Source organism: Neopsephotus bourkii, unplaced genomic scaffold, assembly GCF_033783945.1.
Source record: "Neopsephotus bourkii isolate Nb327-2 ecotype Australia unplaced genomic scaffold, CSIRO-AGI_Nbou_v1 NB_1508, whole genome shotgun sequence".
In the NCBI taxonomy this organism is placed as follows: Eukaryota; Metazoa; Chordata; class Aves; order Psittaciformes; family Psittacidae; genus Neopsephotus; species Neopsephotus bourkii.
The window spans coordinates 4293455-4314519 of record NW_026901984.1 but is presented as its reverse complement, the minus strand read 5'-3'; the positions used below and the strand labels follow the sequence as shown (position 1 = coordinate 4314519).

At 35.7% G+C, this 21065-nt stretch overlaps 1 protein-coding gene across 1 annotated transcript in view; it reads left to right on the top strand.

Annotated features, from left to right (window-relative positions):
* ABCA13 (ATP binding cassette subfamily A member 13) overlaps positions 1-21065 on the top strand; it is a 174397-nt gene that overhangs the window by 128425 nt on the left and 24907 nt on the right. Inside the window, exons 51-55 of the mRNA XM_061369648.1 lie at positions 2661-2817; positions 3645-3898; positions 4179-4368; positions 5715-5824; positions 14460-14610. Of these exons, the coding sequence (XP_061225632.1) occupies positions 2661-2817; positions 3645-3898; positions 4179-4368; positions 5715-5824; positions 14460-14610 (862 nt within the window). The remainder of the gene's footprint in view (positions 1-2660; positions 2818-3644; positions 3899-4178; positions 4369-5714; positions 5825-14459; positions 14611-21065) is intronic.

Genomic DNA, 21065 nt, shown 5'->3' with positions numbered 1-21065 from the left:
TTCTCTCTGTATCACTCTCATCTTTCTTCCCTTTCCTTTTGCACTATTACCAATTGTTTCCTGCAAATGAAAGGCAGAAATTCTTATCAATCTTTGTGGAAAGACGTCACACTATTAACACATATTCTTGTTTTTATTACCTTTACAATTGTTCAATCCTTCTTGTAACCCAGCTGCTGTGACCCTAGCAGAAGAATATCTATAGAGATTTTAGCTGAACAGCAAATGAACCATACAGTACATAGTTGTATGTCTGCTGAGGTCATGACATATTTTCTATGGTGTGCTATAGATTTTGGGCCTTCCCACATCATGCTACCAAATCCCAGTGCTAAGGGTTATGCTGGTGTTGTTTTAATCAAAATGTTGAGGTAAAGTTTGGGTGTTTCAGAAAAAAGAAGCATTGACCGAAGAGCTGGACTGCCTTCCAGGAATTATTTTTTGTTGATTGCAGATGCAATTTAATCATCTCAGCATAATCCCTTCTGTACTGTTCAGCTTTGGCTGACATAACAGATGTTATAGTGATTTTTAAAAAGAAGGTCTGTATATTCAATGTGTATTAACATATATTAAAGATACAATAGCAGTCAGTAAATTTAACATCTCATGCACACTGATAAATTTCAGAATTGCCATGTTTCCCATTGTACCCTTTACTCAGCCTAAGTAAATGTGATGAAACCTATTGTGGTCATTTTATCCTATCCCAGTACTGTACATTTAATTCTTATTTATCTACATTCCATAATACATTTTTTGTTTTAAAAAATTTATTTTTTCTCATCAGGGTGAACTTGTGCAACATTTCTGATCTGGAATAAAGATAAAAATAGCACAGTTATACAAAAAAAGTTAAACTATGTTCCAGAAAGGTGCACTCAAAAGAATAATCAACAATTTCCTAGTGTGCTACTTTAAAACTGATTTCCTTTAAAAATACAATAGTCTCTTATCTAGGCTGCATTTTTCTCCTCTTTTAGCTGATAGCAGAAGTGTTTTATAGGGCAACTGCTTAAGCAGTTTTGTCTGAAATGCTCTTTGATACTTACAAAATAGCAAATTACATCTGAAGCTGAAGGAAAAGGTTACGATAGAAATGTAGGCATGACTAGCAGCTACTTTAAAGGCTGCATTTGAACATCATACAACTTTAGTATTTTGAAAGTCTTACTCATTTCTTAGCAGCTATAGGCAAACAAACCAAATTTTGCTTTCATTTACCACAGAGTAACAGCACTTTAAATCATGTTTCTTTCCTGTGCTTTTTCCAAAGTTGGACTTGTCTTCTATTTATGGTATTATAATTCAGAGCAAAACTTAGAACAGTAATTTTGGCATCTGCCTGAAAGGAGGAAAAGACTGTGTGATTAAGACTGGCAATAGAATGCTGAAAAGTATAGTGTGATCTTGAATACTTACTGTCTTCATTTGAGACCCAAACATTAAGTCATTTAACCTTTATCTTCCTGTAAACTAAGGATAATATTATTATTTCACAGCAGGATTTCAAAGTTTGTTTCTTAAGGAAAAGTATTTCGGTGTTTTTAGATAAAAAAAATTCATCTGCAAAGCACATGATACTGAATTTAAAAGGCTCATAATCTACTGTTTAAAACAATGAGAAAGTAAATTCACAGATTTTTGGCTAGTTTCTCTTTCATTGAGCTCACTATTAAACAATTATATATACATATATTAATACTATATAAGAAGTATTTATATGCACAACTATATGTGTATATAGTACATATATACTCAACGTCATGGAATGGTTTATGCTGATACCTATCATCCTGCAGTCTATATACTTGTTCTTTGATAGATATGTGTGTCTTGCACTATGTTAAATAGAAAATAAACTTCCTTTACATGACATTCATGTTTATCAAATTGCCTGGGCATTCCTTTTAGTCTGGCTAGACATATCTTACTTTTTATAAAAAATATGACCACTCCATTTTGAACAAGCATCATTTGGCTTGCAAGCATGGAAGGTGACTTCCCTCCTTCTTTAAAGATTGTGTTGAAAATTATGTAGCCATGAACAGTACTCTTATCATCATTGTACTATGAAGTAACTATGCAGTTACTTTTGATGGCTACTACTTTACTAGTGGATAACCTGGTTTAGGTAACAAAAATGATTATATAATCTCTGCCAAATTTCAGTTCACTGGTAACACTGTCACTCCTTCCTTGTTTGGTTCTTTTTTCTTACTAGGAAAAAGCTTCTAAGAAAAGCTGATTCCTCTGAATTCATGATGTAAGCTTCAAACACTTGGTTTTAAATCTATCTCTGTGTAGAGGCTTGTTAAGATGCTTGGTTTTGCAGTCATTCAGGAAGCAGTGTTGTGATCTTCCTAGAACAGTGAAAATAAAGATATGCAGTCAATATATGCAAAAATGGATCATATCTGCCCATCACGTGGCAGCAGCTATGTGTACATCTATAGAATCATAATTTGATCAAAAAACATATCTCAAATTTGTGTTTATTTCTCATTCAGTCCAAAAAGTTTTTTGCTTATTTTAAAAGTAACGAGTAATTACTCTTTTTTTTCTAGTGTTGGAACTGCCTATTTTTTTCTTTTTTTTTTTTCTTTTGCAAGGTAACCCCATAACTTATTTGCAATAATTTTGTTTCTTTAACCTTTCAGATATGCAACTTTGCCATGGATGTATCTTGTGTCCCGCTTCTTCTCAAGTTCAGATGTAGCTTTTATTTCTTACATCTCCTTAAATTTTGTATTTGGCCTGTGTACCATGCTTGTGACTCTCTTACCTCGTTTGTTAGCTATAATTTCCAGAGTGCAGGTCAGTATAAACCCTTTGCTTTACATTACTCGTAAGTAAGATGTATGCACATACATTCATGCATGTATGTGTGTGTATGCATGTGTGTATACATATGCATAGACAAGAATTTTTCCAGTAGAAAAACATGTGCTTTAAAAATTTGTGATTTTCCTATCCTAGTGTATACTGTATTGCTTGTTGCCATCTTGAATTTTAACATGTTTATAACAAAAAAAAAACCAACCCCCAAACAAACAAAAAACTCAACAAAAAAACAAACCCAAACCAAACACGCTGTAATAATGGAAAAACAGTGTTAATTGAAACCTTGACATTTTCCAGACCATTAAGCTGTAATTGGCATATAATAGGAGCTGTTCTGGTCCATTAAATAGATTATATGCATTATAAAATGTGCTTGAATAATATTGACATAAGAGACAAGCTGCATACTCCTAGGATCTACAATGCACTGTATGAATAGTAATATGCATTTTCACTCCATGTATGTAATTTTCATTATTCATAATGGTAATCAAGCAATTTGATGGAAAAGACTTGGGTTTAAGTTGGTAATTTAGAATTAATCGTATTCGAATATTAAAATTTTAAGAAAACAAAATTATGTTTTCTTACTATCTGTGAACCTCACTAAGGTTAGAATCCTCTGGCAGTCTAAAATAAATGAACCTTGACCCAAAATAGTTCACAATATGCTCCTTCAAAATCGGTTCACCTTGAATGAGATTTGAATGCTGTATCCAGCTTTGTAAGTGTGCTTAATATGCTGTTGGTGAAAACTGATTTTGTTCCCTTCCCCCATCTCTTGTTGAATCTTAATACAGAGTTTGCAGAACATCTACAGTATCCTCAAATGGGCATTCATCGTATTCCCACAATTCTGCTTAGGCCAGGGCTTAATGGAACTTTCGTACAATCAGATCAAGTTTGACCTGACCAGCAATTTTGGAATAGATTCATATGTGAGCCCCTTTGAGATGAATTTCTTGGGCTGGATTTTTGTGGAAATGACCCTGCAAGGAACACTATTCCTTCTTTTGAGACTTTTTCTTCATTGGGATCTCCTCCACAAACCAAGGTGTGTTACCAGTTGTATTCTGACATAGTGGACAATGACTATGTTTTAAAGAAATAAAAGAGTGGATTACTTTGAACACCTGAACATAAACACTTCTGATAATATAGTGTACCTAAATTAGTGAAAACTGCAGAAAAAATACAAGGTAGTTGCTATCTCCCTTGTGTTCTGCTGATTTGAGGGATTTAATGGATTGCAAACAGGAAAATAAACCAGAATTATCCAGAGTACATCAGTGTCCAATTTACCATGAGTTATTTGTTATAATCTTCTGTTTTAGGGGTCGTTGTTCATCTAACAGCATGGTGATGCCTTCAGAAGATATTGATGTAGAAATGGAGAGACAGCGACTCTTTGGTGGAAGAACTGGTAATGATATCCTCCTTCTGTACAACCTCAGGAAATGTTATGGAGGTTTCAAGAAGAACACAGCTGTGGAAAGCATAAGCTTAGGAATACCAAGGGGAGAGGTAAAGAGGGTTGTTTTATTTTTTCCTTTCAGAAAATAACACTTCATTCTGAGCTATTGTTCACACACACCAAGGATGTCTATAACCAATGATGTGCAGATAGCGGCAGAGCAGTTTCTATTGTAGCAATTTCTGAAAATCAATAGCTGTTTAAAAGCAGAAGCTCTGGTGGTTTTTAAGAAGCAACTGTTCACTTATTTGGAGGGGTTATACATTCATCAGAGTCTTAATTTTCTTTCTTGCTTATCTTTACTAAGTTACAGTTTTATAAGCTAAAAAGCAAGTAGGTAGTTCAATGTGCAAAGAGAATGCAAAATGTACCTAGCTCAGTTGTAAACTGTGGAGTGAATCCTGAATTTGTCACTACGGCAAATATCATCACAGTATATTTTAATATAGCTACTAGGAAGAAATTTAACTCTATCCCAGCCAAAACTAAGACATCACAATATAGTAATATGCTATTTTAATAAACTGAAATTTAACACTGAATATGGTAATTCTAAAAATTTCATAACAGCATTTACTTGTTTGGGTTGGGTTTGTTGGTTTTCTTTTTCATGGTTTTGATGCTTTTAAGAATTGCAGATATTGATTTCAGAAATACTATTAAAAGAAAGCCTTTTTGTGGTTGCTAATTGCAAATTCAGATATGAGATACTGGTGCATGGCAACCAGCCTAGATCCAGTGATGGCCTGCCAGTTGGATATCAGTTGTTAGTTAACTGGAGTAACCAGGAGGATGTTACTGCTGTTTACAACCTATTTATCAATAAGAAAGTTAATGAAACAAGTATTTTGAAAGTTATGAGTGCTATATGCAGACTTAATAATCATGTCCTAGCTTAAATGTGTATTCATTGCAGCTGGGGGCCTAAAATAACTGTTTCTGTCTTGGCTGTTTGGTGTTCTTGTACAGAATGAAGCCACTCATGAGAAGCTGAAAAATACTGACTCTATGGGCTGGTAGTCTGGGCCCTCAGATAGGACTTGAGATCCTCATGTTCAAATCTAGAACTAATAATACAGATAAATGATGTATTTAGTTACTAGGCAGGTTTTTAAGTGGAGGACTAGTATCCTAAATAAGTCACTTTTAGGAATTAGAGGGTAATCAAATTTGATTATACGTATGAGATTATTTTTGAAAACTGGTTTTCTGTGGGAAAGGGAATTTGCGGACACATCTCTACATACAGTGTCTTACAGACTTATGATAAGAAATATGAAAAGTGGAGAAGCTGTTGAAGAATTAATATTACTTATTTCTTTCAGCATAGAAGATTGATTGGTTTTGCTGCCCTTTTTTTTTCTTTTTTTTTTTTTTTAATTTTGATCTCTGTTAGTGTTTTGGACTTCTGGGAACAAATGGAGCTGGGAAAAGCACAACATTTAAGATGCTGACTGGAGATATCATCCCATCTGCAGGACGTGCTGTTATCAGGACTCCTACAGGGTAAATAACACAGAGTTTGACCAGAATAGTGCTAATTGATAATGCCAATGATCAAAGACTCGGTGTGTCTTCAGTCCTTTGTACTGTACTCTAAGGATCTGTTTTGTTCCCTTTTAAATATATATTGCTTTATTGCTGCTAAGTCTCTGCTGGAAAGCATTCTAGCATCATTTAATTCCATCTGACAGGTCTGTTAATTAAGAATAAACTTGTCTGGAAGCAAATGAATAGGCTTTAGGAAGCCTTAACATACAGCTTTTTAAAATTGTAACAAAAAACTTAGCATACAGTATGTCCAGATGCAGGGACATATATCCCCCACATTAGTGACGCATTGAAAGGTTTTCAGGCTTAGGATGCTGAGTAATGGTTCAAGTGGATAATTTTAAAATGTTTTCTGACACTCATGTCCTTCAAACTCATTAATTGCTTGATCAACATGCTCTGTAAATATAGGAGGTAGTGTTGGTGGTATTGAGGCTAATTTTGATGGACTGGTAAGTGAATAATGGACTTTCTGGATTAGATATGACCAACCTTTACCATGTTTCCTAGCAAAACTGGAGGGGAAGTAAAGTTCCTAGTTCTTAGAGATTTACATTTAAATGTCAAAAATACACTGGACAACACTAATTATCATCCTGCATTATTGTAGTGTCAATCTAGGTTATGGATATTTTATGTGTTTGAAGTGGTTGAATTGAGAGTAAAACCCCATATCCCCAAGTTCTTATAATTTATCACTAACTTGAGAAGGCAAACTCAAGCAAGAGCTTCAGTTACACAGTAGGTAAACTTGAAGCAGCAAACAGTTTAAAGGATAGGAGAAAAGATTTATGTCATCCCTGACTTTTTTCCTTGCCTCATATTTTGTTAAGCAGATAATGGTGCCCTATGTTGCTCAATTACTGAAAATTAGTAGAGGCCAACTGCGTTGACTCTTCCACAGGTGATATTATAACCATAACGGGTCTAGAGAACCCCTTAGCAGTTGAGGAATGACTAAAGTTACTCATTATGGGGACTTTGAAGTGAATTGGTTTATATTTACTCCTGAGATAAATGGAGGAAGGTGGATTATATGGTAAGAGGTCTTTTTTTATTACTCCCGTAGTGTGCTCAAAAGCCTGGTATTCCTGGCATAGGAAGAGAGGAGAGAGAGCTGAAGGAAGCAGCTGCTGGTCACAGCTGCAAACCATTTTCTGGTCAGCAGATCTAGATTTCTTTGTTTAAAATGTATGTCATGAAGCATCTTCCATTCAAACATTACCTCTGATAGTGATTCCTGATGAATAATTTGGGCAGATGCTTAAACGTAGATTGCAAGTCTGTTTGGTTTGACTGGAAAGAATACAAATTTTGTCCTCTGTGACCCTGAAAGGACAAGATACTATTATCTGCTGGATCCTTCCTGATGCATTCCTCATGATCATATAATGAAATGCGTATGCAAAATTGTTATTATAAATACTGGAGAACCTTACTGACATAACTCCATGCAGAATATCCTTAATTCATAGCAGTTGCTGTTTCCCTAAATAACTATGCTTGAATATTCCCAGTTTCCAAAAAAACCCCAAACCCCAAAACCCCTCCAAAAATCTCCAGACAAAACCATATGTACATTTTCCTGATTGCTATTGTAATCATTTCACTGAATTTAAAAATAAGTCAGAAATGTCTCCGTGAGAAAAGTGTACTGAAAACAGCCTTGAATTTTACAGGACAGTTTTTGCACCTCTGGAAAAGGTAGGGACTAGAAATGGAAGAGGAACTAGAGGAACTGTTTGAAAAGCTCGTGTTGAATTGCAAAGTAAACTTTTGGGAAGTTAAACCTAAAACATCTTGGAAGTGCATGGGATTATATAGAAAGAACCTCATGCATTGACAATCAAGTTGTATTCAGGGAACTCCTGTTAGATTCTCAAAGAAAAAAAGAAAAATGTATTTCTAAGTGGCAGCTGCTCTGGTAACAGGGCAGAAGAACATATTCACAATATCTTTAAGTACTTCTAAGAGATTTGTTGGCCGCTAGTTGTTTTTCGAATGCTTAATCCCACAAAAAGGACCTTATTCCTAAGAATCCAAGAGAAAAGTGTTTTCATAACAAAAGCATGATAAAATGTATAAAATATAGATGTTATGTAAAATTTCAGTATCAGTGAGATTCATAAAATGGGCTGTTATTCCACAAGAATATTTATTTAATACTAGAACCAGCTTTACCTATTCTGCAAATCCGGGTTTCCTAGCATTCTTCTTGATGGGGGCATTCTTTTGGGAAAGGGAAGACTTCTGATCTCTTTTTGTTAAACTTTTCCCTTTTTGATACACTACAAATTAAATAGATATTTTAAATACGTTAGTTGCCTAAACTTTATATTTCACCATTCACATGGCAAATACCCATTTGTAGTACATAAGCTAGGCAGTCTACAAAAACCCTTTTAATTTTAATATCCTTCTTCAGTAACTGTTTTTAGGCAACTTCTGACCTCTACAATCCCATGCTGATTGTAACTGCAATGTGGTAAAGATAGTCCAGTGAGAGAAATAATAGGCATTTATCACCAACCACATCCAGTCTTGTGAGGATATTACAGAGGACTTTACCTGTTTTTATTATTTTGTGTACCTCATTAATTTTGCCATTATCAGTGACATGTCTGTCCGAATGAAACATAAAAATAATTATCATATACAGAGTGTCTCCATGTTAGGGATATTTGCAACCCCAATATGAGAGCGCTGCAGTAAGAAGCAGGGTTGAAACAGTTAATTTGGAAGTTGTGGAAATAAAATACTGAAGTACCAGCAGTCGCTTTCATAAAACACAGAAATATTAAAAACAGAAAGAAAATTGCTGGAGACAATTTTAATAAAATTTGCTTACCTGTATTTATGAAGTATGGTCTTATAAGACATTAGGACCCTGTAACTGGCTTTTGAACAACACCCATACAATGAGTTGTCAAGATTAAATATGCATACTAGTTAACTGTATGGTCTGCTTGACATTTAGAAGGGGTATTTTTGTATTCTCTGTAACACAGCTGTTCCTCTTTAAGAGTACAAATGGACTCAAATTAGCTTATGCTTAGCTCTACTGCCATAAATAGATTGCCATCAGTGCATGAGCTGGGTAAATGAAAGATAGTGTGTAAAACTGTAAACATTTTTTCTGTTATTTTTTCTTTAAAATAGCTCGAAGAAGTAAGGTCTGTATTAAATGTGTAGTAAAAAAAGATGACAATAAAGTGGTAAAACAAAGGAGGACAAAGCAAGTCCTCATAGTCTTTGAATATCTGCTGGGCTGATCTATCAGCAGATATTGCATATCTGTTCCTTTACGTTTGTTTGTTTTTTTGAGTGTACATTAGCCAGTCTTTGTATTCTTTCTCTTTCCATATTTGTGTCTAAACCTTCTTCAGTAACTCTGTGTCATAAATCCTCCCTCAAATGAGGAGGTCTAAACACAGCTTGGAAGAGTATCAAAATCCTTCCATTCGTCATGTCAAGATCAACATAAAATAATGAATAATGTGACTAGTCATTTGTGTGCCTTTTTGGCACTCTGTATTTTGCAGTCTTTACTGCGTACTCTGTACTCTTTACTTACATTCTTTACTGAATGCTCTATTCAGTAGTTTGCTGAATAGAGTTCACTCTAAGTTAATACTTATGCCAAAACTCCACTTGTTGTGGGGTGCATAGAGGAAGAAATAGATAAGCCGGGTGTCATTTTGTTCATAAATTGCCCAATTGAGTCTTGAAGCTCTTGTCAATCATCTTCATTTATTAATTTATTTCCCATGAATTTCTATCTTCCTTCTGCACAGAGAGATTCCCCATGACAGAAGCCACACATCCTGTTTTCATTAAGTGTCAGTCATCTCAGCTTTTGGATTAAAAAGTCATAGGACCAAAGAAATGCTCTCCAAAGTGGGGAAATTGAAATAATGTCTTTATAGCTAGAATTTGGACTCTTGATAGGTATGATATTCATCTTGATAAGTACTTAAAAATGTAATTCAAATAGCTTTATTTGAAAGGCAGAATAAATTTACATCAATACAATGGCTGAGATAGCTGTTGTTGCACTGCATATCTTTATAATTAGTTTAATTGTAACTATGTTATACTTACATTAATTAAATTGTAACCTTGATTTTTTATAATGTTAATTGAGCATTAGAATGCACTGAATTGAGTCTGCAGTTAAGAGTACAATAGAATGTCTAACTGCTTTTGTGATTTGTACATTTATATTTCATTTTGACTAATTAAAATGGAATTTATCTCTACAGAAGCCATTGTAAGAACCGTATATATCACTGCCTTTATTTTATCTGCATTCAAATACTGCAGAAAAAGCACACAAAAGTGAAGCAAAGTGCACAGTGGAGTCAATAGTGAAATAATTTTTCTGTAAACAACCATAAGGCTGATATTGAGAGTACTAAGTTGTCTCTCTAAACTTGAAACTGAGGTGTACTGTTCAAGATCAGCCCACAGCTATCTATAAGCTATGTTGCTGGTAACCACTGTAACAATAAGAGCCAAATCTATCTCTGTAATAACCAGTCTATCCCTCTGGAAATTACAGGTCCAGTTCAAGTGGGAGAGGGCAACAGCTTTTGTCCAAGACCATTCTCACTTGTTCCAGTGTTTTGGTTTCTTTTCAGTGCTAGCAAAGACTTTCTGACAGGAGTGCCTCATGCCACCTAAATGTAGCTTTCAGGGCTGTAATCAGATTTCAAGGGTTTCTTTCAATGCACAAAAGAAATGGATCAATGTAAAAGGCCTTAAAATGATCAGTGGAGGAACAACTTTGAATCAAAAATTTTATTCACTCAAGGTTTAGTTTATTATCCCCAGTATCTTGCAAGGCTGGTAAGTTTCTTTCATTGATAGTACAAAATTCTGTAAGATGAACACACCAAACTTAATGGAATCCTCCAGTATTATTTGTACCAAAGTATCTCACTGTATAAATAGAGACCAAAGCACTTAGAAAGGGATGGAATACAATATCTTCCATGCTTCAAGTGCTAGACTGCTATTTCTCTTGAGGTTGCATACATTTTATTGACCTTTTCTGAAAGAGTACTAGAAATGTAATTTTGCAACTTTGAAATTTTGTTCAATATATAAAGTTTTATGGACATGTTCTGTTGGTTTCATCTCTTGCAGCTGTTCCATCTTAAAGGAAAAAATAAATAGCAACTGGAAGTAGTGACTAACCATAAAAATGTAGTCTAAAAGTGAAGTCTTTACTAGGAAGGAGAAAACTTGTGTTCCATGTTAGTTCTATGTCTTAACTTTATCAGGGTATGAAACCAAAGTTACTAACACAATGTAAAGATAAAATCTACTCAATCTTTTTATACTATGGATGAAATGTTGAGAGGGATTGGAATATTTATTTATTTCACAGAATGGTTAAGGTTGGGACTACTTTAACCTAGAGGCCATCTAGTCCAATGTCTCTAATCAAGCAGTGTTACCTAGAGTACATTGCTGAGGATTATTTCCAGACAGCTCTTGTGGAGCCTCCTTCCCTGGAGATATTCAACTTCTCTGGGCAACCTATTATAACATTCAGGCACCCTCATAATAAACAAGCTGTTTGTCATGTTCAGGTTGAACGTCTTGTGCTTTAGTTTATGCCTATTGCTTCTTGTCTTATTGCCTGGCACCACTGAGAAAAGTCTGTCCCCATCCCCTTGACAACCTCCCTCAGATGTGTATATACATTGTTCTTTCTCTCTTTGTTTATAAAACAAGCCATTTTTTTTCCTGTATGTTGTGTTTTTTATATGAATGGCCTAATGAGAAATGCAAGCATGATAATAAAAGTGCGGAAAACAAAACCTTTTTTTTCTCTAGCTTGAGGGAAAAAAAAAAATATCATCATTTTGTTGCATGCTAATCTATATTTCAGAAAATATTAAACCCCCTATATTTCCAATTTGGTCCTGATAACATCGTACATAAAGGTGTTTGTTGAGGGTGAAGAGGATTATAATTGGTTTAATGAATGGCATCAGAATTTTTTTAAAAAGGGAAAAACATTTACGATATACCATTTAGAGAAAAGCATTTACAGGATATTGTTTAGTGAAAAGGCTTTCTGGTATCATGCCATCACTACTTGAAACGTTCATTTCATTTAGACCCATGAAAAGGAAATCTGAAAGATAAACTGAATTTCAAGGAAAATCAGTTCCCAGAGATGAGGGCAGTTTTCCATTGTAAGGTATGTAATATCGTTAAAAATTAAGCCCTGTTTTTTCTTTCATCTATTCCTTCAGTACTCAGAAAAAGCTTAGGACCTGGATAAACAAAACTAAAGGATAACCTCCAGCTTTTTGATTTTGAAATCTACTCAGTGATATTGCTGAGAGAAGAATAGGCATTGCACTTTACATACCAAAAATGTCCATAATGCTCCTATGTTTTGTTTGTTTTGGTTTTTTGGTTGGTTTTTTTGTGTGTGTGTTTGGTTTGATTTGTTGGTTTTTTTTTTCTTCTGGTCAGATTTTTTTCTACTTTGACAGAAACAGACTTGGAAAAAAGATAGTTCCATGAGTTGTTTAGTGAATACATTAGAATCTCTTTATTAATGAGAACTCTAAGTGTTCAAGGTCAGCACTAATAGATGGAGTTGCAAGATAAGGACCAAATTGAGGAAGAATATTAAATGATCTATTCTTACTGTACTCTTCCTTTATGAAAGCTAAAGGTCAGTGTGTGGGATATTGCTCATCTAAGACTGTGTGCTCTACTGGAGGGACAACACTAAAATTGGATCTGTACAATTAGGACTGGGGACACAGTGCTTTCATTTCCTGTCTAATACAGTTCTAGCTAAAGAACATTAGATGTCTTTTATTTTTTGCAGACATGCATACTTATTTTTTGTTCTTCATGATAGGGACTCATTCCAGACTAGATGTTTCTACTCTGCTACAGGGTCAGCTACAGGCTTCATGCTGAGAAAATGTCCCTGAAATTACCCGAGTGTGATTTGTTCTCTTGTGACTGAAGCTGGCATACTATCAAGAGCCTGGTCTCTTGTTTCTTTAAAAACAGCAGCTTCACTAAAAGGAAACCTTGTTATTATGCCTGAATATTCCTAGCATAACAGATTTCGGACACGTCTCTGTGTACAGCAGAATCTAGATAACTTTTCACTGTGGATAGTGTTTCACTGTGTTAGTGTTTATTAAATAAGGAATCCACTGCTTCTGATAAGTTATGCAAAAACATCAATGTTAATAAAACCATATTTTATGGTAAAGATAACCTTAATAAATAAATTTAATTGGATTTAGGTGTGGCTGGAGACTGAGCTGGTAAAAGTTTGTATATACATGATTTCAAATAACCAGTTAGCAGATATAAATTACTGAGGAAGTACACTTTGTTGGCTCCTTTCCCCTAGCAGCCATTTTCTTTTTTGCTAAGTCTTTGTCTAGATAGATGTCTACAGGCAGTAAACTTCCTTGGCACCACCCAAATTTACAAAAAAAATGAAATTTTATATCTTTGCCATTAACAGCAGAGGACAAGTCCAATTAGTCCCCAGCAAGGTTCGATCACTTACCTTTTGATAGCATTGAAATATATTTTGATGCTGTAGTTGATTATGTAAAATGCAGAATTTGTATTTTGTTTTTCTCTCCAGTCTCCTGAACCTTGTTAACAGGATATACATATTTATATTTTCACTAGTACTGCTATTTGTAGATCCTGCATTTAATATATTTGTGTCTAAATGATTAATTGTGCATTTAGTTCTCTTAACCAGAAACATAGAAAACCACTAAGGGGAAAACCATTGTGTTGCCCAGAACCTTTTAGAGCCCTTTTTCTTTCAAAGCTCAGATTTTTTATTAAGCATCTCAGTTTTGAAGTGTCTTTTCTGTACGTGGAAATCCGCATCATTGAATGTGGAATTAGATGTTGGAATAAATTGGATAGATTAGTGTCATTATGGGTAATGAGACACCCTTGCAATCAAGCTTGCTTCTTAGCAATGAATGTAGTTTCAAGCAATGCTGTACAGCTACAAAGTGATGGTCAAAGTCTCTTAAATCAGGATCATTTTATATTTTTCCCTGTATTGTCTTTTAATGTACTAGACTTTATAATATTCTGCATTTTGTTTTATTCTTGTTCAGAGGATGCATGCATTCATATGTGTATGCACAGACACACAAAGAATACACAGCAACATTTCCTTCTCTCTCAACTTCATTACTGAATGTGATGCAGGCAGTATGGTTTTGAAAAGTCTCAGAGCAGGGTCTACCAAAGAAGTAAAGGAGGCAAATGTGGTAAAAATTAATTCTCATAGATATGTCCTCCTGCACTGATTTGTTCACCTTCATGCAAATACTGTTAGAACAGTGACACGTGGGGGGCAGTGCTAATCTGGAAGGGACAAAAAGCATGTACTGTGTGTTTGGGGTACTATGGTAAGTAATCACAATGAAGAGATTCAAACTCCTTCACCTATGGAGTTTGAGGACAAGTGGTTTTGTTTGGGAGTCTCTGTAATCCCAAGGTTAAAACCCAGAGCTGTGTGTTTTTTAAACAACATTCAAGTTTTTGCTCTTTCTTTAAACAGGTCTGAAATGGATATATTATCTGCCAGCTCTGAAGGCATCCTCACTGGCTATTGTCCACAGCAAGATGCCTTGGATGAATTTTTAACTGGTTGGGAACATCTTTATTATTACTGCACACTGCGTGGAATTCCAAAACACAGTATCCATAAGGTACTTTCCCAGAACAGATTTGCAAGGGGAGCTGAAGCCAGGTTGGGCAGTGGAGTTTATAAACCAAATGTGTTGGGGTTTTTTTGTTTGTTTGGTTTTTTTTTTGGTTTTTTTTTTTTCATGAGGGAATATCTAATGTTTCAAGTTAACAGCTTTAGTAATAAGATTTTTCATTACTACTACTTTATTTAAATGACATGTTTCTTCTTCCCTGCCTGTTATGCTAGGTTCAAAATACAGTAATATCACTGAGGACAGTAAAAGAACACTAATGCAAATGATATACCAGCTCTAAAGTAGTTTGTGAATTCTTCAACAGCTTCATTATCACACTTGGAGAACTGGGAGGGAACACCACAGGTTTAAATCACACACTTCTGAAAAACTCTTCTTCAGAGATGGGATTTAGCTGAGAAGGAATTAAAAATTTTTGAATGATTATATAAATAAACCGAACATCTGAGTACTGAGGTGGTAGCTGTCAACACACTACTAGTAAATGTCTTAAACATCACAAGATGCTGTCTGCATTCAAACCACCTGCTAGAAGCAGTCCCTAAAATATTCCAGCTACTATACAAGGCCTGGGATTGTCCAAGAAGAGGCCAAACCCATGTCAGAAAATGCTTTAAGAGCTTGCTAGCATGCATGATAACAATATCTGGGAATGTCACTGAAAGGTTTTGAATTTACAGATGCAGATGTAGCTGTGCTGACTAGCAAATCGTGTTTTTTCTGTAATGGGGCAATCAGCCAGCCAATTCCAAAAGCTAAGTACCAAATGGATATATAGTGTAAAATGTGGGGGTTTTCTGTCTCTGCAGATGGAGGTTTCTCGTCTGATCTGGACTTGAGCAGCTCAGTCTCTTGTGCTTAACTGCATCTCTATTAACATGAGAATACTGGAGTGTGATACAAAACCAGTGTCTGTCATTCCTGCTGTAAAATTGAGTTCCATGCAGTTACTATGGCTCTAGGATTGTTGTCATAACCTGCAGAATGCCACCTGTTGTCTTCCTTTTCCTTTTTCCAGAAGCAAAACTGCATGTGACTGGAATGCCTGTTTTTAATACCTATCCAGCATTTTCCTGGCTATTGCCCTGCTCTTGCAGGGAGGTTGGACCAGATGATCTCTTGAGGCCCCTTCCAAACCTTGGGATTCTGTGATTCTGTGATTGCCTCAGGGTCCGCTGAGTGGTTTGCAAATGGCTGCTTGTCTGTATTTGAGAGGGCCACCTTCTGATTCTTTGCAGCTTTATTTCCTCAGCAGCTAGGTACTGTTCCAGAAAAAGATATGATTCCTGCAACAGGACATTGACTATTCAGAGGTTACTGCCATCATGCCCCAATAATAGCATCAAGACAGGCAGCATTTTGAATTTTTCCTGTATTAAGCTGATCATTTGAGTGTTTCTGGATGACAGACTGGGGAGAAATAAAAAATTCTTACCAGTCTTTTCTTGGGCAGTGTCCTGCCTGGCTGGATTTTTGACTGACTGAAAAGTACATTTCTTGCAGGCTGCTTAGAAATCATCATACAGTCTCTTGCTCAGTGATTTGCTCTTCGTAACTCCTCTGTGATAGCAAAGTACTGAAAACTTGAATATATTTCCCTTGCTCTAAAAGATATATATTAAGGGATAATTGTTGTTGCATTAAATCCTTCAACTCTGATTACCTGTTGTCTCTATGAACTGACAGCTCCTCTCTAACCGCTGGGCTAAAAGCGTATGACTAGCACCTGTCATAGCTCTTTTATAGACACAAAGGTGGCAACACCTCCTTTAGAGCTTTGTAGTCATTCAAAAAGATGCTGTTAAGTACCTCTGTATCTCATGGATTTTATTGAATGCTTTTGGTCTTAAGTGTAATTTAAAACAGGAATCAAAATTTGATCGCTCAGTTATGCAGCAGTGCTCTTAAGCGTTCTAAGCATGATTTTTAAGCTGTTATTTGGTCTTTTTTTCATTATCATAACAAAAACCAATATATTCTTGTAATGCATATGTCAAAATGGTATACCATGTACTATAAATGAAGCAGTTTCTAAGGAACCCTAAGAATCAAAATTTCAGAAGCACCTGAATGACAGAAGTGCATAGTTCTAATTAAATTTGTGGGAATCGGTTAACTCACATACTTTGGGTCATATACATACAGTGTTACTGTCAGCAAGTTCACTCCGTACTATAAGCATATTCCCCATTTGTGAATCAGCTGAAGCACATAAACCCAGGCAGATGGTGATCCTTTGAGAGATATGAAGGAGGAATGAGATTATGATGTAGGCTAAGAAGGACTTTCCCACAGTTAAAATAACTGCCTCAGCCTTGGTGGAAGACTTACTTTTATAAATGACTTGAATTTGCCAAGAAGGGTGTCTTTGAGAGAGACGAGTAGGGCTTTTATGAGGAGGGTTTTTAGTGCTGTGCTGCCTTTCTGACTCCTGGAGCCGCATACTCTTGGCTGTTGTTTTATTTTAGTACTCACAGCTGTGAGAAAAAGCTGTTCAGGTGGCACTGGCAGACACCTTCTTATTGGTAGTACCTCATCTGCAGGCACATGGAGACAGTAGCTTTGATGAGTGTGAACTGATCTATGCGTTACAGTGCAGTCTTTTAATGCTTGAATTTTACACTCTCCTCAAGCCCTGTCAAGACCAGGTAGTAGAGCAGAATGTATTTGTGTGTGTTTGTGCACATGAATCCTGCTGTTATAACTTGACTTGTAACTCCTTCAAGTTAACTGGCCTCCAGGCAGCAACTGTTTTGGAGGATGAGGAGCAGGACTGGGAGCTACGCAGAACCTTAAGAACGGAGAGAGATCTGTAGTGTGCTTATGGACCTGGATTTCATACGAGAAACTGCCCTATGCAGCACTGAGCTTTTCTCAGGTGCCTGGGAAGTTTTCCAGATCGTGGTAAGCGTGACCATACCAACAGATTTCTGTGCTGTGCCTGCAGCGTGTCCCTCTGCGCGCGCACATGTAAATGAACACTACCGCAAATGCTGTCCCCATCTGTATTTGGTAAGAAGCCACAAAGGTAACCTGGATTCCTATAGTTTATCTGTAGATAACATGAGAATAGCATGCTTTCTGAAATATCTGGCATGCATAAAACCCATTTCAAATGCAGAAGTATTTAGGAATAACTGGTGTACATAAGAGCTTCCACTTTGTGTTCAGAACCAGCTATTCTCTGGGCAATTAGTAAGCAGCTACTGCTGTAGCAGTTCTCAAAACCATTTAGGGAACAGTTCCTCAAGTAGTGTGGTAGGTAATTCACGTACGAGTTCTACTTCAAGTGGATCGAATTGATTCTGTGTTATATAGAGATGAGTTATGTTACTGTGGTGCATTGAGAGAAGATAAATATTAATCTTATTGATTATCCTGCACCTAAGATGATCTAGGTGTAGTCTTAGACTATTTTTTACAGGCAGCCTTCTGTGCCTCATTTTCACATTTGTGGTATAGAGACTGTTCTTTCAGTTATCTTAATTTTTTGTCTGCATAGATTGCAGAACAGACTTTGTTGCCATATGCTTGCAATCAAGGCATCAAAGGGCTCCTGCAAATAATATTTAGCTACTCTGGTTTACCTTTGTCAAAAACTGAAATGCAGCTATCTCAGAGAAAAATAAATGTGTTTGTCAGTGGGCATTTCCAACTGTGGTACCGCTGTCGAGTGCTGAACAGCTGCTGTGTTTCAATTCAGAGATGGCCAGTGCCTGGAGAAAGTGTGAATTTTAGCTGTCTATAAAGAAAATAAGGCCTGGGAATGCTTTGGAATAGCATCTGTCTCGAAATCTAAGCTGTTACTTTCTCATTCCCTCTTGCCTATGATAAGTCATTCCAAGCCTGCCTCTGAACATTTGCCATTTGAGTGTTTATGCTAACATGCACACACACATATATTCTACAGAGTAGGCTTTGATGTGGAAAGAAACATACATTCACTTTGGTTTTTAATTAATTGTCAAGAACGCAGGTTGCTTACAGGATGTGTTGCTGCTAAAGTTATCTGTTGAAGCACTAACTTCAGGGATCAGATCCTTTGCTAGACAGATTCAGCAGCAGCAGGAGTTAAGTGCCTGGCATAAAGTTGAGTGCACTTAATGTTCCAAAACAATAATTAACTGAATGGGAAAGGAGGAGAAAAAAGGGTCATTTGCTATCAATATTAAGCTTCTTGTAATGTGCAGTTTTACTTTATTTCCCAAACCTGGTCTGAAAGTTTCTTTTTTGCTGCAAAACTGTTAAAGTCGAGCTTTTGGGCTATTTAGACATATTGATATAACATCATAGTCTTAATTCTTATATTTATTTCGTTAATAGATCATGTTTCAATATCTCAACGTGTTCCAAAATACAACATACAGCTTGTTAAAAATATGAAATATTAACACATTAAATGACATTTATGACTTTTAATTGCATTTAAACTTGTTCACAACCCAAGTTTCCTTGGGCCTTCAGAGGCCATGGATTTCTCTTGGACTGTCGGCATGGATTTCTCTTTACATTAACTCTCCAAGAAGATTTTCGCGCTGACTCTGGAATCTTGTTGACTTCGTGCTTGCTTTTTTTTAGCAAGCACGCTAATAATTAGTGTAGGCAGTTTTATAACACAGGGCTTAAAGAACTGTTTTTGCTTAGAAGTTTGACCATAAGTATACACTTTCCTAATGTGATAAATTTACCAATTCTGAATTTACTCAGAAGCAGAATGAATACTGCTTGGTGTGGAAATCATTAATTACTTATTTAGGATATTCAAACTACACTTTGTACACTTACTCAGAACCTGACACTTTGCACAATTACTTTGGAAGTGTATAGTTATTTTTCAGATGATTTTAGAATTCATCCCATGTTCATTATCCTTTGTACTAGGTATGATACACATTTTCAGTATTAGGTCAGGTTTGCTTTGTGATTTGGTTTGGCTTGTTCAAAATAAAAATAACAACATGTCATACATTGTATTTTGTCAGAAATTATACAAGATTAATACACATACATGCGGCCTTTCAAGTCAGGGTAGACCTGCCACTGCATTTCTAGTCTTCTAATAGACTGAATCTTTGCTAACTCCAAGTTCTTCTGGAAGAGACACTGAAAATTCTCTTTACCACTTAAATTCTTACTTGAATATTAATGGTAATATTCAAAGAGAGTAGAAAATCAGCATTAGTGGATACAAAATTACCATCACTTGCTGCTTTTCAGTGTGATGGATGTGACTTGATCCCTGGTGGATAAAAGGATACCATGCCTACTTTAACGTTTACTCCTACAAATATTAACGTGTGTAAAAATTCATGTTACCTCACTGCCTCTTCTAGAATGAAAGCAGTCTTTAGGAAATGCACAGTCTTCTAGGATTTGGGTTAGATTTTGCAGATTTAGGGCCTCATTCCAATGCCTATTCCAAAGCTAGGGTAACAAGTCCGGATGAATTTTGGGAAAAAGAACTTTTGCTGAAGACGTTAGAATTGACGAGAGAAAAGTAAATAATTTTAAGGAATACTGGAAAATAGGAAAATTCTTATCTGGTAGATGTAAAGTCTGTTATAATCTGCATTGGGGGTATGTGTGGGAGCAGAGGGGAGGAAGGAAAGAGTTTAAATAAATTATCATGTAAAACATCTTTAAGGTTCAAGTGTATATGTCTTTTCATTTGGCCTCAATGTTACCAACTTGCTAAATGAATTAATGTATCTCCCCACTCTTCACTGCTGAAAGTAATTGAAACCGGACATAGAACAGCATGATGTATATGACCAGGAGGAAAAGAATGTGCTTGTGTATATATCTCACATTCAGTAAAGGAAGGAAACCATTAGAATTGTAAATCTCTTGCATAAATGTGTATCTGTTTGAAGATTTGTCACAAGTTCAATTCTGAATCTTATTTAAAGTAGTTTCAGGGATTTCATTTTGACTTTATAGTGTACTATGATACAAACCACAAGATACCACTGGTTATACAGATAAATGAAGCTATAATGGAGATGTGCGGGCTCCTCCACAATATACCTAATATACAATATTTGTAATTTCATCCTGATAATTGTTTTGTTGTTGGTTAGGTTGGATTAATGAAGGTGAGTCTGTTATTACTGGAAGCCTATGTGGTAGACATTAAAGAAAAGAGAATAAGGACGGAAGTAATCTCTTGAAAGAGGAATGAGCTCTACAGTTTGTATTCCATATCGCAGTTTCAAATGTGATATGTAGTCCTTTTTTCCTTATTGTTTAATAACTCTTCAAGCCTGTTATAGTTTGCAATATGTGTTATATTTGGTGTAAAAAGTAGATGACACACTTTTTGGTCTTAATTTTTTATCAGCTTTTCTGTACAATTTTCTGTATATTGTTAGTGGATTTGTAGGAGGATAATCCTGTTGTCACTAGCATGCATGCATTCCCAGTGGCAGTAATGGCAAGTT